The sequence below is a fragment of the Eptatretus burgeri genome, chromosome 5 (assembly GCF_056783735.1).
Source record: "Eptatretus burgeri isolate ZD-2024b chromosome 5, Ebu_testis_v1, whole genome shotgun sequence".
Lineage (NCBI taxonomy): Eukaryota > Metazoa > Chordata > Myxini > Myxiniformes > Myxinidae > Eptatretus > Eptatretus burgeri.
The window spans coordinates 102,604,359-102,621,990 of record NC_140965.1 but is presented as its reverse complement, the minus strand read 5'-3'; the positions used below and the strand labels follow the sequence as shown (position 1 = coordinate 102,621,990).

The following is a 17,632-nucleotide window of genomic DNA, read 5'->3' as shown; positions in this document are numbered from 1 at the left end:
ATATCCCTCTTTATCATAGAATGTTGTTAATAACTTTTCTGTTGATTTACCTTTAATATTAAAACTTTTATGATAATCACTTAACCATTCTTTCTTTGGGGTTTCTTTCTCACATGCAAAAGGAAGGTCTTTATGCTTATTATGAAGATCACTCGGGTACCTCAAATCAACTTCAAAATAATAACCTTCTTCTTCGTCATTCAATTCCTCTTGAGAAGAAATAACAATATTCATCAAAGCCTTTTCATAATCCTTTTCTTCCACCCACTCTAATTTACCATAAGGCAGAGATTGAGACATTGCCCATCCATACAAATTATTAGCATCAAAATACATCAAATAATTACTATCTTTTTCACTATCATAATTTGGAAGATATTTATTATTTGCTTTAGCATATCTTTTTGAACATACTTGTGATATTCCACCTCTCTTAGACTTCTCAATCATCAAAAGCATATCAACATCACTGATTAAATCTATATCTTGTTTTGTCATTTTCAACATTGCACTCCAAGCTAAACCAGGAGCTGTGAAATAGTGGGCAGGGTCTAATCCATAACAATTTTTATTATGACAGAGTGATCTAAAAGCTTCAAACACATCAGCTAACAATAAAACATCTGTTTTTAGATATAAATCATGATATTCTCCAAGGTTCTTTATCTTAAATAATTTCCATATTTCTTGTGCGTGTTTATATTCCTTATCACTTATCTCTTCTTCATAAAGGTTATTATAGAAACTTTCTTTTGATGGAAGTTGTGTTTCTTTAAATCTCATAAATGAATCCATATAATCATAAGGATAAATTCCCTTGCTTGTAAGAATTTTCTCTTTACTTTGAATTTCATTCCTTGTTTGAATTTCCTCTCTCGTAAGAATTCCTTCTTTAATCAGAATTTCATCTTTAATCAGAATTTCCTCTTTAGTTAGAATTTCATTCATTGTTCGAATTTTCTTTATAATTAGAATTTCATCTTCAGTTAGAATTTCTTCATTAATTAGAGTTTCCTCTTTACTTTGAATTCTCTCTTTAATCTGAATTTCCTCTTTAGTGAGAATTTCCTCTTTTGGAAAGAATGAATTAAGATTTGGAAAAGAGTCCGTGGAGCTTAGATTTGATGCGAGGAAGGCTAGTGGTGTTCCCATAAACTTGTAAGAATCAAGAAACCGAATACGAGTTATAGGTTTTGTGAATATCATTTTTGTAAATGAAATATACTTTTGACTTGTGTTTGTTATGGCAGAAATATTCCCTGGTGTTTTTGAAAGTTCATTTATAAATAGATGTGTATCATAGTTGGCGCTGTTGTGAAGAAAGACTGGAATAAAAGAAGGTAATTTATAATTAAGATTACAACAGGAATGAGCGGGACCTCTATATTTACCAGTAAGATGACAATGATCCCTAACTTTAGACTCCTTAATTTCCCCCTCACAAATATGACAGATATTGTTCTTTCTAAATTCTAATTTTTCTTCTTTGGTTAATTTCATCGGTTCATTTGTTTCTTTCATTAATTTAGTGAGTCTTATACAATCCTTTTCTAATCGTTTTACAAACTCTTGTGAAGCTTTTTTTCCACGATAATGTTCAAGTTTGTTATACTTTTCTCCAACAGATGATTTGATATAATAACAGAAACCACAAGGAATATGTTTTTGATATTTATTTGTATATGATTCTTTTGGATTAGGAGAAGCAGTATTAATCTTTTTAAGGATACACTCAAAATCAGCGTATATCACAAATGGGTGCATGATAGATTTATTATAATCTTCAAAAGAAATCTTTTCACCAGGTTTCGGCATTGTAATTACAGCTGATTTATGATTACTACAATATTTTGAATGTTGTTCTAATCGTTCTTTTGTATGAAATGAATTAAGACATCGCTTACAAGGATATATTTTGTTTGCTGTTCTGAATACCTGAGAAGAGATTAATCTTGATAAATTATTGATGTATGTGTAATGTGAATTCTTTCCAACACTAAAATATAAAAGATCAATGTGTGTTTCTTCATTTTTATAGTTGTTTGAAATTTTTAATATTTGAACTTTGTTTGTATCCGTTAATCCATATACATTAATAGAAAGATTATTCTTTTTCTCAAATTTAGGAATATCTGTTAGTAGCATTGGGAATTTAAAATCTTTAATGTCCAAGGTATTCTCATATTTCATATATTGTTTTACTCTTTCTGAATTACATTTTGGTGGATGTAAGTGAGCAAGAACAGACCAGAGAAAACATTTATTATCATTGTTCTTAATATTAACAACTGCCTTCTTTAGTTTTATTTCTTTTGGTAATTCAATAGAAGAAGAAGCTTTAAGAGGGTTTGATTTTAGAATGTGTATATCTAAAAAGATGATTTTTTTAATATTGAATCCACTTCCTACCACTGTATTATCAACATCCTCCTCTTGTCTTGATAGTTCTTCATAAACCCCACTATTCAAAAAATCTTGAAATGATGTTATAAAATGAAGATCTGTTCTCATATAAGGAGTTTGTTCTTCATCTTGTCTTTTCATATTCATTTTCACTCCCATATAAAACTTTAAAGTTTTCATTTCTTTTAATGTCTTTTTAATAAATTTTTCAACATCGGGTTTCACTATTTCAATTGATTCAGCTATTGATGATGGACCGGGTTCTCCAAATTGAAAAATCCTTATTTTTATATGTCCTTTAAATGCCCCATCAGTGTTTTCAATATAATAGTCTCCCTTTACTTTAAAATCATTTTTCTTGTGTTTTTGTGATTGAAGATGTTTATTATAACTACTCTTCAAAACATCCTTTGAACAGATATCACAATGTTTTCTTTCCAACTCAAGAGGAGATATTTTATGAAACAGATTAAATGTGTGTTTGTTGGTTTGGAGGTGTTTTCTATAATGTTTATATTCGTGATTACAAACATCGCAGTATGTTGTATTCACCATATTTATATAATAAATCTTTGCTTAAACTAAAATTTTCTTGATGAAAATTTCGTTTGTTTTACAGGTGAATCTGTGTTTAAAACCATTTTATCCTCCAACTTTTTCACTTAATAAATACAATGTTTCAAGACACAAAAGACAAGTTTCAATCAATCTCTTCATTTGTTAAAGATACTGATAAATATGTCAAGGATGTAAAATTGAACAAAGATAAATATAACAACTATTGGATAAAAACTATTATGGTAAATAATATGAGTTCTTCAATTTCCTTCAGTGGAAGGGCTTTTAGTATACCTGGTGGAACATCAATTAAAGTATCTCTAACAAAAGTTTCTCCTCTCCTTCTAGTAATATATTCAAAACTAGAAAAAGCAATGAAACAAGAAAAAGTATCAAAAAACAAAAACCTTATGGATGAAGCTTTAGAAAGAAAAGATAAGACCATCTGTAATATGCAAGGAGAAATTTGTATTTTTTTCAACAACCCTAAAGATGTAAATCCTGATGAAATAAAGGATGTTAATATATCAGGTGAAATGACATTTCGTTCAATAGTAATTAACGATCATTTTAAAATTACCTTTAATATAAAAAATGTTGTCGTTGAATCTGATAATGAAAAAAAAGTATATCGATATCGATGGTAATATTATTAAAAGTATAGATGAATTTCAGTTGAAGTAAAGTTTTACTTTATAAATATGCTAGACTTTCCTGATTCTCCATATGACAAATTTGAGAATTGTCCTGCGTGTGAAAGACAGGGATTAAACACAGAGTCAAAAGCCTATAAACAATGTATATTCTGTGATTATCTTCTAATTAATGATAATAAAAAATATAAAAAGGAAAATAATTCTTTTAGATTTACACCAAAAATGAATTACTTTACAAGATTGATTAGAGAAATGAATGTAAAGTATGAGGGTGATAACACACCTTTCCTTACAAGGGAAGAAACTGAACGTATAAGAGAAATGTTCAAAGGATTGTTGTTATATATTATTCATGGATGTAATTTTCAGGGAAATATCAACACAAGATATTGTATAAATAAAATAATGGATTATCTTGAAATTAAACCTGAACTTAGGATAAAATATAGAGTTTCTAAAAAAGCCAATAATAAATTAAATAACCTGTTTTCCAAATATATAAATGAATGATTTTTTACCTATTTGGGAAAATAAGATAAAATTTAACAACCATAAAAATCTCCCAAATTCATTAAGATGTCTCATAGTTGGTTCAAGTGGATGTGGAAAAACCTGCTTACTTTTAAAAATGCTCCTCACTCCCAACTTTTTAGATTATGATAATTTAATAATTTTCACAAAGTCGAGTTTTCAACCAGAGTATCAACTACTCTCACAAGGTTTTAATGCTGGTCTTCAAAAAGAAGATATAATCGGTTTATTTAAACGCCAAAAAAACCTAAATGATTATAACATTGAAGATATAATTCAACTATTTTGTGATACACAGAGATGTAAAAAGAAATCAAATCCTATAACTTGTATTCTTAGTGATAATACGGATGATATACCGTCTCCCCAAGATTTGGATAAATCAAAAAAGAACCTCGTTATCTTTGATGATTGTGTTAATGAGAGAAACCAAACGGTAATGGACAGCTACTACACAAGAGGGAGACATTCTTCTTGTAATTGTATTTATCTTAGTCAATCGTACTTTCAACTTCCTCGTCGTTCCATCAGAAACAATGCTAATACTTTTATTTTATTCAAGTTAAATTCAATAGATATCAATAATTTTTGGAGAGATAATTGTTCTACATTATGTAGTAAAAAGAAATTTGAGGATTACATGAAGCACACGAGTGAAAAATATAAATATATTGTTGTGAAACAAGATGAGATATTAAGGGATATATTTTTTGTTTTATAAACAATTACATATATAAATGACAACTATTATTATAAATCTTGTGGGTAAATCTGCTTCTGGAAAAAACTTTCATAAATCAAGGTTCTTGTGTAGTACAAATGAGAATATTGTAAATTTACTTAAAGAACACCCTGTGATACGCATTGTATCAACAACAACTAGAGCAATAAGACCTGGAGAAGTAAAAGGTGAAGATTATCACTATATTTCAGTGGAGGAACATATGCGATTGAGGAATGAAGGTCAAATGTTTGAGGAGGTTTCTCTTGGTACAACAAAATATTCACATTGTAAGAGTGAGTTAAGGAAACTAAAATCTGGTGGTGTTGGGATATTAGAAACTAATCCAGAAGGAACGAGACAAATTATTAAACATCTGAGCGGAGTGAAGATTTTATCATTCGGTTTTGATGTTGATGAAGAAACTCAACGCAAACGTATGAAAAGCAGAGATGCAAGTCTGAGTGAAGAAGAAATTATAACTCGCATTAATGTTAATAAAGAATTTGATGAAATATTTAAAGAAAAGGATTTATTTGAACACATCTACTTGAATGATGAAGAAAAGGAAAATTTCCCTGTTGATCTTTACAATACATTAAATTATATTTTACAATAAATAAATGGATGCAAAAGAAAGAGCAAGAAGATTTCAGGAACATCAAGAGTTGGTTTTGAAAGTTGTAAAACAACAGGAAGACATAAAGAAGAAACGCAGACAGAAACTAACGGGCGAAGAAGCATTTGAAAGAAAACAAGAGAAATTTTTTAAACCACTTTTAAAAACTTCCCAAGAAAAAATGAAAGATGTTTCCACAGTTCCCACAGTAGAATATACTCCCAGAAAGCTTCAAATGTTAAAAGATTTCAGTCAAATGACGGAGGAAGAATTAGAGCATATTGGAGAATTAGAATATCATGATGAAGAATTATTTCAACAACTGGAAGAGATTAATCAACCCCCTGATTATATTGTGAATGCTGTTCAAAACAATGAATATTCAGCAGATTCAAAAACCAAAGCAGGACTCATTCCAACAGAACAACCAGCAATATTTCATCTTGTTCAAGAAAAGGTATTGATATTTAATGATGAATTAAGGTTCTTAGGTTCTGCTCAACCCCCTGTTAAACTAACTCTGAGATTAATGTTTCTTCTCACAAAAGATGGAAGACAAGGTTCAACTGTGAGGGATGAATCAAAGTATATTGATAAACCATTGGATATGGAAAATAATGATGATAGAGTATATATTGATCTGCTGAACACTCTAAATTATAAGGTTATTCTTTCTGGTAAAAGTAGGAAGAATGAGAAGGAGAAACACATTATTCAGGCTTTAAGTATCCTTGGTTCAGGTGTTAGTTTTCTTCCAAATGACCCATCGCAATTAGTTAATAGACTGTTGTTGTTGTTAGGCAGTAAGAAGGCTGGAAATAACAATTGTTTTAATGAAGCATCAGCCATTTTAGACCAGTTGATGAACATGAAAATAATTAATAAATCTCAATATAAAGACATTTTATCTCATATTAAATAAGATGAGAAGCACAATCCTTAGTTTCAATTTCACAAGTGACCACACATCTTCATTCCCATACCCACTACAACTTGACACAACAAAAGAATATGAGGCATCTTTATTGTCTATGGAAACTTATAATACCTTATTTAATATAACTGATAAAAATGACAAGTTTAGTTATAATCCCGGAAGTGGATACAAAACGATAACAGTCTCACCCGGAGCATATGAGATTTCTCAAATATCTTCCGAAATTGCTCGTCTTATGAAAGAACAGGGTGATGAACCAAAAAATATTGTTATAAACATTCAAAAACATACTTCAAAATCAACGATTAAAGTTAAAAATAACTACAAGGTTGATTTCACAATTGATAATTCATTTAGAGAGTTATTGGGTTTCTCCTCAAAAAAGATTGAAACTAATGGGACGTTTTACAGTGATAATGTCATTCAAATATCCTCAGGAATAAATTCAGTGTTAATTCACTGTGATTTGATTGATGGTGCTTATAATGATGGAAAAAAAACAAATACAATATTTTCATTCAGCGCATACTCAACCCCAATTGGTTATAAATTCAATATGGAACCCAAAAATTTGGTTTATCTCCCTGTGTCAGGAAAAACCATACACAGAGTAAATTTTAGGATAACCGACCAAGATAATCGTGTGATTTCTTTTAATGGAGAAGTTATATCTATCAGAATTCACCTACGTGAAGTTTTTCAATAAATAAATACGATGGTTATTGTGAGGAAACACGAGTTGGGAAAATATAAAATAATTACAGGGGATGGGATGTTCCTTTCTCCATACTACAAGGGTGAAGGTATGTATCTTGGTAGAGGATACTATAAACCTAAGAGACAAAGGGGTGTTGGACATCAATTTAGAGGAGATGGGATAATTGATACTCTAATGGGTATTGGTTCAACTATTCTTAAACATAAAGATCTAATTGGTTCAACTGCTTCTGCTGTGGGAAATGTAGCAGGTGCTGTAAAGAGTATAAAAGATGCTCAGAAGGAATCTCATAAATTACAAGCAATAAAAGAAATTAAGAAAGGCAAAACTCAGTTGTCCCCCCAAGAACGACAGAAAATAATTCAAATACTTGGATCAGGGTTTCAAAAGTTTTAACATCTTTTTCCTAAATAAATACAAGTATGGAAGCAATTGATAGTATCTATGATTTGGATGATACTATTATTATCTCAAACTCCACTAAAAAGAAGATTACTTCAAGGTAAATGCAATAACTGGAACAGACTGGAATACGAATGGTACAAAAAGTTTTGAAATAAATAATCAACAAACCTATTTGAATCTCTCCGAAAGTTTCTTGTTGTGTAAATTTAAATTCACTAAAGCTGGGAATAACACAAACGCTACACTTGTAAATGATTTCTTCTGGAAAATGTTTGATAGTGTGCGTTTGTATATTGGAACACAAGAAGTTGAAGCGGTTGATTATGTCTCTGCTGTATCTGAAATGATAAAATTTACACTCTATACATTCAGTGATAGAATGGGAAAGGGGTCTGTCGAAGGTTTTATTCCTGATATGTCAACGGGAACAAACACAGACCCTGGATATACTCAAAGGAAAGGAATGTATAATGATGATACAAAAACAGAAAATAGTTTTACTGTGGCAGTTCCTCTTAAAGGTATATTTGGATTTTGTGATCATGATAAAGTTCTGTATGGTCTTAAAATTAGATTTCAACTTCAGAGGAATGATAATGAAAATCGATTGCTTTTTGGTGTTGGTAGTGCTTTTGGTGAACAGAATAAATTTGTAATTGAGGAGATGAGTTGGTATATCAGTGAATATACTCCTAATCTTAAAACAGAAGAGATGTTGAATCGAAGACTTAACTCAAAGAAACCACTCAGTGTATCATACCTCAAAAGAAGATGTCAACACGTTAAACTCAACCAAACTACTTACACGTGGAATTTGGGTGTTCTGGAAGGAAAGCCACGATATCTGTGGATCATTTTTAAAAAGCCAGATGGTGATACTGGGACTGATAAGAATAATGCATTGAGTGATAATGCTAAGGTGAAACAACTTCGCGTTTCTCTAGATGGAACATTTTATCCACGAGATAGATTGGAAATTAATTGGGAAAAAAATGATTTTGCTGAAGCATACAAGTCTTACCAAAAGGTGTGTGAAAGTAATGGAAATAAAGAACCTATTTTGGATATGACAGCATTTAAAAGTTTGTATACAATCTATGCGTTTGACCTGAGCGCGCAAAAGGAAACTATAAAATCTAATCGAGTGGATACTTCCCTATACATTGAAAGAGGAGAGAGTGAAGAAGTTGATACATATTGTTTGCTTTTGGAAGAAACAGAATTGCAGATTAATACAGATAATGGTGTGATGATTAGTCTCACATAATTTTTTGTTAAATAAATGAGTGGCAAAGTACCAACTGGGGTATATGTTAATCAAATCAATCTTCATAAACTATCATCTTGTGTTCAAAATCAAAAGCCTTGTACGATTAACGTTAATACAATTCAGAGAAAAGGAGCAGTAAGAATTGATGTTTTGCTCACAAGAGAACAGGTTAAAATCTTGAATGACACTGGCTCACTTAAAATTAAAATGACAAAACCAATGTTGAAAAAATATTCAATAAGAGAGACGAGTGGAGGATTTCTCCCATTTCTAATTCTTTTATTTGCTGGTTTAAGTGCGGTTGGAGCATTGACGGGTGGTATTTCAACAGCGGTGAAAACTGCCAACGAAAGGAAGGCTCAACTCCAGGCTCAAAAAGAATTGGAAAGACATAACAAAGAGTTGGAGAAACAAATTAGTGGAAGTGGCGTAATTGTAGATTTTGCTGAAAAACTTGAAGGTCTGCCTGATAAAGCGAGATTGTTAGTTGGAGATATGCTTTCTTCTATTGCACAAGCAGGTGTAAAATTAATGAAAAGAGGTAATGGATTATATCTTTCTAATAAATAAATGAGCATTGATGAGTGGTTGGAAAAATTTGGAAAGAATACAACATCAAATTTGCAACTTGTTAAATATTGTAAGAAATTAAAAATTCATAATGTGGTTATTTGTATGAGAGATGAATTAACAAATGTACCGAAACATACAAAGAATATTATTATGAACTTAGAAGATAATAATGGGAACGGTTCTCATTGGGTTTGTATTTTTAATGGTCAAGACAAATATTATTTTGACAGTTTTGGTCTTCCACCACCTGTTGAAGTCATAAAATTCTTACAGAATGGTGTTTATCAAACATTTCAAGTCCAAGAATTAAATTCCAAGTGTTGTGGTCAATTATGTCTATATGTGTTATTTCAACTCAACAAAAATAAAAAATTTTATGATGTTATTTTTAATCTAATATAAATGACTTATGTTGGTAAAGATGGTTCTATCTTTGGTGTATCTCAAGAACTGGATATTGATTTATCAAATTATTACACAAAGGCACAGGCTGAATGACATAAATATAATATAACCAAAAATATTAACATGAAAAATGCTTATAAATTAAAAAATTATCCAAGCCCGACTGACGCGAATGACTTGGTGAGATTAAGCGATTTATCACAATATATATCCTTAAATAAAACGGCTGTGTATTCCAAAGATACAGAAGTGTTGATATTATCTCCAGGTCATACAGAATTCACAGTTCGAATTAAAATAAATTTTTATAAAGAAGGGCGTATCGTTTGCATGAGAATAGAACAATGGGGGTATGATATGAATGATTTAGGGTATAATTGGTCATTTAAAATTAACCTCGAAGACCTGGAACAATTAAATCAGTCTCGTAAGGAAGAATATTATCCACTTGGGATCGAGAATGAGTTTTGTGGAGCCACGATTAGTAAACAACAAATAAAAGAATTTAATAAGGGTAAATATAATAATGGTTTTGCCCTTGTTTATCTCATGAAAACAGAAAAAACAGGATTATATATAATAAGTAAGGAAATACAAAATGATTTAACTATGGGAAGATGGGGAGGTGTTTCGTGCCATAATATTATTCTAACATATATTTCTAATACATAAATGACAGCAAGAAGGCTTCAAGAAAATTATCATTTCTGTGTCCAATCATACCTTCAAGAAAAGGGTATTCGGTATTTTAATAAATATGTTCTACAACATAAGAATGAGGTATTTTCAATAAAAGATTGGCATTATGCTGATGTTGATAAACCGACAACTTTAGATTTAATTAGAATGTTAAATAATGAAAAAATTATAAAGTTAAGAAAAGGTAAGGCTCTTTTAGAAATTCAAAAGAAATTTTATTGGTTTCCTGTTGTAAAAAATTATTTTGGATACAGGAATAACAAGAAATCCTGATGAATATATGTATAATATTCTATGGGGTGTAAGCGATTCAAGGATAGTAAGGGATGAGGAAGGAGTTGAAGAAGAGAGGGAAGAGGAGGAAAAGGAGAAGGAGGAGAGGGAGAAGAAAGAGAAGGAGGAAAAGGAAAAGAGGGAGAGGGAGGAAAGAGAGAGAATAAATAAATATTATAGTATGGAAACCAGTGAGATTCAAAAAAGAATAGAGGTATTACAGAAAATAACTCAACCCACCGAGGAGGAATACAAAGAATTAACAAGTCTATTTGCAATACTTTCGACAAAACTATTGGCATCGACAAGCTATTCATTTTAATTCAAGTTTTTTCTGAAATAAATGGAGGAGAGAGTGAAGGCATTTCGAATGATTCTTTATGTTTTAAAAATTAAGATTCAAATGTGCATGTTGGAAACTAAAAAGGTTTTTGCACTCTGCAGGAATTTTTCTCATAAATAAATGAGTTATTGTCTCAAATGTAAAAAGAAAACTAATACTAAAAATATTTCATATATTAAAAGTAAAAATAACAGGGTTATACAAAAAGGTATATGTTCGGTGTGTGGTTCAAAAAAAAATCAATTTATCTCCAAACACAAACTCGGAGGAGATATACAAAAGTTTTTATCAGGAAGTAAATTTACAACTACTGGAATACCAGGGGAATTACATTCCCCAGGGTATTCTTTCTGTGGTCCAGGCACAAACTTGGATAAAAGATTAGATTAGGCAGACAATCCTAAATCCTGGAGTCAGCCTATCAATAGAGTTGATGAAGTGTGCATGAGACACGATATTGATTATGGGAATACCACAACGTTGGAAGAAAAGCATGAAGCCGATAGAGAAATGTTGTATAATTTGTCTCTGATACAAAATCCAACCTTGAGAGAAAAAGTTAATCGGTTCATTGTGAAGAAGATGATCAGTGCTAAATTGAAACTTGGACTTGGAAATTCAAAAAACTTATAGGCTCTAATGATGCCATTAAGACTGAAGAGCAATTAGCTGATGAATTACATAAACCAATATTCACAAAGTTTCAGAGAAGGAAAGTTTATTCCAAGGAAGTTGATTATATCTGGTCTGCTGATTTGATTGAACTCAATAATGATAAGGGGTACAAGTATGCTTTAACCGTTATTGATTTGAGGAGTAGATATGCGTGGGTTGTCCCTTTAAAAAACAAAACAGGTAATACTCTTATGTTAGCTTTTCAACAGATATTTAATAAAAGTAAGAGAAAACCTAAAAAATTGTGGACTGATGAGGGTAGAGAGTTTTATAACAAGACGTTTATGAATTTTCTAAAAAATAACCGTATTACATTATACAGTACCTTTAATGAAGGGAAGGCAGTTGTTGTTGAACGTTTTAATCGTACCTTAAAAGAGAGACTATATAAAAAATTCACACAACTCGGTTCACAACAATGGTCATCTTTTATTCAGGATATTGTGGATAAGTATAATGACACGATTCACACGTCAACAAATATGAAACCATCAGAAACATTTACAAAATTAAAATATGAAAAAGAGATTAATGTCAGAAAACATAAGTTCAAAGTTGGTGATATCGTAAGAATATATGTCGGTGGAAATCTCATTTTGAAAAAGGTTTTACTGAACGATGGACAAAATAACTTTTTAAAATTGTTGATGTAATAGATACGGTTCCTTGGACTTATAAAATATATGATTTGGAAGGGGAAGAGATTTTAGGTTCATTTTATTCACAGGAATTACAAAAGACAAAACTAAGCAGATAATATCCATGGGAGCAATGGGTTGTCCCTTCACTCCCTCCGACTATACACCTTTGTGGACACTAGAGGAACAAGTCCGAGGTGTATTACAGTATATAATGTGTGTCAAGGGGGACGTTCTTAGATCTGTGAACCCCAAACACAGAATCCTCAACTGAATAGTCAAGGCTTAACTTTTGTTTGTTGGTGTGTGTGTGTGCATGTGTGTGTGTGTGTGTGTCAAGGGGGACGTTCTTAGATCTGTGAACCCCAAACACAGTATCCTCAACTGAATAGTCAAGGCTTAACTTTTGTTTGTTGATGTGTGTGTGCGTGTGTGTGTGTGTGTGTGTCAAGGGGGACGTTCTTAGATCTGTGAACCCAAACACAGCTCAACTGAATAGTCAAGGCTTAACTTTTTTTGTTGGTGTGTGTGTGTGTGTGTGTGTGTGTGTCCCAACCCTCACATTCAAAATCTCAACCCCAACCCTCACATTCAAAATCTCAACCCCAACTCAATCCTCGCCCAACACAATGTCTTTTTCAAAATGAGATTTCCACCTATATATGTATTTTTTATGTTTTTTTTTTTTCTCTTCTTCCAATTCTGTCTTTTAAGGCTTTCAGGTTTGATGACGTAGAAAGGGGGAGTAAGCCTGCACTTTCTTCCCAGAACGAACAATGTATATTTTTTATGTTTTTTTCTCTTCTTCCAATTCTGTCTTTTAAGGCTTTCAGGTTTGATGACGTAGAAAGGGGGAGTAAGCCTGCACTTTCTTCCCAGAACGAACAATGTATATTTTTTTATGTTTTTTTCTCTTCTTCCAATTCTGTCTTTTAAGGCTTTCAGGTTTGATGACGTAGAAAGGGGGAGTAAGCCTGCACTTTCTTCCCAGAACGAAAAATGTATATTTTTTATGTTTTTTCTCTTCTTCCAATTCTGTCTTTTAAGGCTTTCAGGTTTGATGACGTAGAAAGGGGGAGTAAGCCTGCACTTTCTTCCCAGAACGAACAATGTATATTTTTTATGTTTTTTCTCTTCTTCCAATTCTGTCTTTTAAAGCTTTCAGGTTTGATGACGTAGAAAGGGGGAGTAAGCCTGCACTTTCTTCCCAGAACGAACAATGTATATTTTTTATGTTTTTTCCCTTCTTCCAATTCTGTCTTTTAAAGCTTTCAGGTTTGATGACGTAGAAAGAGGGAATAAGAACTTTCTTGATAGGTTTAGATCCCAAAGAGTGGTAGCATTTCAAGTCTTCAAAATAAACCCAACTTTCCAAGTCTCCAAGGTATAACCACATTCCTGTTGAGTTTCCAAGATATGTATCACATTGTGAGTTATCAAGCCAGAACCCACATTTCAAGTCTCCAAAAATATAACCATCTATCCAAGACTCCAAGGTAGAATCACAATTTCCAGAAATATAGTGGGTTTCAGTGATAGATCTCACATAGTATAACTGTGGATCATCAAGGAAATCTCCATTTTTCCAATTTTTATGGGTTTCAGTGATAGATCTCACATAGTATAACTGTGGATCATCAAGGAAATCTCCATTTTTCCAATTTTGATGGGTTTCGGTGATAGATCTCACATAGTATAACTGTGGATCATCAAGGAAATCTCCATTTTTCCAATTTTTATGGGTTTCAGTGATAGATCTCACATAGTATAACTGTGGATCATCAAGGAAAACTCCATTTTTCAAAATGTCTGAAAATTGTGAGTCTCCAAGGTAAAACTTGTGTTCTGGCTCATCAAGGTATAACTTGTTCAGGGGGTATTGTCTTGATAACCCACAATGAGTACTATTGTTGCAAAACTCTTTTTCAGGACTTTGCTGGTCTCCAAGGTATAACTCTTTGGTTGGATCATCAAGGACGAACTCGTTCTGTGGGTCTTGGTCGCTCATAAGGTCTTCAACCAAGTCAACAATTTCGCTCCAAGTTGTAGCAAAAGCAGTATTTTCATTTTGTATTTCAGATACAATTTCCTGTGAGAGAAAATAATAATGTATTAATTAAGTTATTTAATTATTAAATGAGTATGCTTCAATCAAAGTTTGAAAATAGGAAAATAAAAATCTTACCTCAATGGATAAGAGGTTTGAATCCAGTTCATCAACTTGAAGGTTTAGTTCCATACAAGTCAGAGAGTTCCAAGGAACCCCAAAGTCATCCCACTCAAGGTCTTGGTCGCTCATAAGGTCTTCAACCAAGCCAACAATTTCCCCCCAAGTTGTAGCAAAAGCAGTATTTTCATTTTGTATTTCAGATACAATTTCCTGTCAGAGAAAATAATAATGTATTAATTAAGTTATTTAATTATTAAACGAGTCGATGTTTAAAAGGAACTAAAAATAGGAAAATAAAAATCCTACCTCAACAGATAAGAGGTTTGAATCCAGTTCATCAACTTGAAGGTTTAGTTCCATACAAGTCTGAGAGTTCCAGGCAAGCACACAGCACACCATTGCCAGCAAAAAATTGTTTAAAATGGAGCCTGGGCATGAGGCTTTTATAGGGAAAGACTGTTGGGTGTGGTTTCCTGTGGAAATTCCCTGGTGGAATTTCATAACATGCTGGAAACCATTTCATAACATGGAAACCATAGAAACTGAAACATGCTGGAATTTTCTAGTGATTTCTTTGTGAGTCAGAGATGAACTGGAAATGATGTAAGAGTAGGTGGGCGGGGCTTAGAAAAAGTGGGCGTGGTTTAGAAAAAACCTCACGAAAAGTGGGTGGAGCTTAGCAAAAGTGTGCGGGGCTTAAAGAAAAGTGGGCGTGGCTTACTGAATACCTTGTGGAAAGTGGGCGGAGCTTAGCAAAAGTGGGCGGGGCCTAGTGAATACATTGTGGAAAGTGGGCGGGGCTTAGCAAAAGTGGGCGGGGCTTAAAGAAAAGTGGGCGGGGCTTAACAAAAAATAACCTGTGGCTCAGGAGGTGGTCAAACAAGAGCATTAAGAGAAGTTTATCATTTCGTAATGGCACAAAAGGGGTATCTTAAAAAATATAAAGATTCAAATGTTTTGTTTTTCAATATTTTAGATGGGGATTATTGTGCAAATAAAATTAAACTATTGAAGGAATTTGAGAATGAACAAATCTTTATAGGTTCAATGAGTGAGCTGTTCAACCCCCAGGTGTTCAATTCAATGAGGTTCAACCTCCAGGTTAAAAGGGGAGACAAATAAATATACCTTGGGATAAAACGGGGGTTTATTTTTAGGGAAAAAAAATAGGAATCGCTGAAAATCCCCCATTCATTTACATAGGGAAAAGTGAGCCAGAATCAGTATATTCACCCTACTGATGTAAAAAAAGTAATATTCGGAAGTTGACTGCCGTTGACACGGTGTCTCAGACACCACCTTATTTAACACGTAATGTGAGAGGGAGTGGGCTGGTTCATGGGGACCGATCGGGCTCTGACCATGACCGCGCTACTCCGATAATTCTGGGCAGTGAAAGAGTACAGTATCACATATGTGAAGGATCTCTGGGTTGCTCCTGGGAGATTGATCGGCTATCTCCATGCCATGGGCCTGTTCGAGCAGAATTGACTGGGACAACAACAACAATGATAACAACACGTTACATGGGTTCTTGTTCCTGTTGTTCGCGTCCTTTATAATGTCCTTAAAAACAGCAAGTTTCCTGTTTGGAATGAATTTCAATTTTTCTTGACTGCCAAGCAGGTAGAAAGAGTAAAAACAAATTATCTCACTCCTTTGTGCACTGCATGTGCAAGTGGGACAAATTCAGAGGCAAATTACTGCTAAACTATAGGTTTGTTTTCCGATTCATAAACTGACGATTGTAGACAGACAGACAGACAGTAATGAACCAATTGTTTAACCCTGCTTTTCGCTTCCCATTTGCAAGGTAATAAGGAATAAATGTCTCAGTCGGGGAGTAAAATCGGCAGTCATTTGAACATGGGTATTTATTGCTAAGGTGTTACCCCAAAGGCCTCACCTTTAATTTATAAACTTACTGTGTGGCCAGATTATTACAGATTGGACTGCTGGATTTACATTCCCTTTGATTCATGGATTTCGCTCTGCAGTAATTTAGCAACCCTTCATGTTATCATATCTGAATGGTTGATGCTCCTATGAGAACTGTCGATTTATCCCAGAGCCGCACAGACAACAGCGAACATGTCATCGTGCTACCGAAGCTTGCCATAGACATCTGCTTTACCATTATGAGAGCATGATATCAGTAGAACATCGATGTTTGTCATGGAGGGGATGCTGCTTGTAATTCCAAACATCTGTTTTTTGTGTCCCTCATGTCTCCTTGTTTTATCACCATCACTCTTGGAAGGTGATCGGAGGTCCCATGATTGTTGCCCAGAACTTGGATGAATTTGCATCCAGACTACTGAATTACCTCCCATCTAATCAGCTGAACATCACCATCAATGCAGAAAATATTGGTGATTATTACTGTATCATTACGTTTGTTCTAATATAATGATATACCTGTGGCACATTCATTCGATTTTTTCTTGGTGTATTATTTTGTTTGCAAGGTACTTGCATTTCCTTGTTAAGTGGACAGTCACAGCATACAAAGTAAGGCAGACATCTGAAGAGAATATCATTAGATCTGAGGAGAGATGTTTGCGATGGTAGGCACAGTTTTTCAGGTACAGTAGCAAAAAGATCCAACGGGACAATGCAGATGGAGCAATCTTACTTTGGAGCTGTCGAGTCTATGTTCAATCCCCTAATGAATAAAAAAACACAAGGTGTGCCATCCCTCTGATGGGCACTAATCTTAGTGTCGCATCTCCTAGCATTTGTTTGTGGAAGTGAAAGATCCCACGATGTCTTTTGCAATTGATGGATGAGTTATTTCTGACATCCTGAGCAAATCCCAAATTCTTGCCTTGACTACCGCTGGCAAAGCAAAGTCAAACCACCCAATGTAGTCCTTGCATTGGGGCTGCTTTGGTTGCGCTGAACCTTCCTTTGGGCAGAAAGAGAGAGATATGGAGGGGGAGGGAGATAGAGAGGAGGGAGAGAAAGTTGGAGAGAGAGGGAGATAGGAGAGAGGTGGAGGGGGGTGTGATAAAGATAGGGCAAGGGCTATGGAGAGA

The 17,632-nt window shown here is 33.3% G+C and overlaps 2 protein-coding genes across 6 annotated transcripts in view; one reads left to right on the top strand and one right to left on the bottom strand.

Annotated features, from left to right (window-relative positions):
- ADGRD2 (adhesion G protein-coupled receptor D2) overlaps window positions 1-17,632 on the top strand; it is a 234,253-nt gene that overhangs the window by 75,291 nt on the left and 141,330 nt on the right. For all 5 annotated transcript variants that reach the window (XR_015058674.1, XM_085883251.1, XM_085883249.1 and 2 more), the window contains exon 11: window positions 16,855-16,966. Coding sequence is in view for 4 of the 5 variants with exons in the window: in XM_085883251.1 (XP_085739377.1) it covers window positions 16,855-16,966 (112 nt within the window). In the remaining variant the exon portion in view is untranslated. The remainder of the gene's footprint in view (window positions 1-16,854; window positions 16,967-17,632) is intronic.
- LOC147027086 (uncharacterized) lies at window positions 13,106-14,802 on the bottom strand. Its single transcript, XM_085883254.1, has 2 exons — window positions 14,610-14,802; window positions 13,106-14,513 (listed from the first exon to the last, which is right to left on the bottom strand). Exons 1-2 carry the CDS (start codon window positions 14,721-14,723, stop codon window positions 13,545-13,547), a joined length of 1,083 nt encoding a protein of 360 aa, XP_085739380.1. The 5' UTR covers window positions 14,724-14,802; the 3' UTR covers window positions 13,106-13,544.

Excerpts from the sequence above, each read along its gene's own strand:
- LOC147027086 (XM_085883254.1), bottom strand. The coding sequence starts at position 14,723 with ATGAGCGACCAAGACCTTGAGTGGGATGACTTTGGGGTTCCTTGGAAC. Across the intron at positions 14,514-14,609 it reads CAAACCTCTTATCCATTGAG|GAAATTGTATCTGAAATACA; the intron begins GTAAGATTTTTA and ends TTTCTCTCACAG.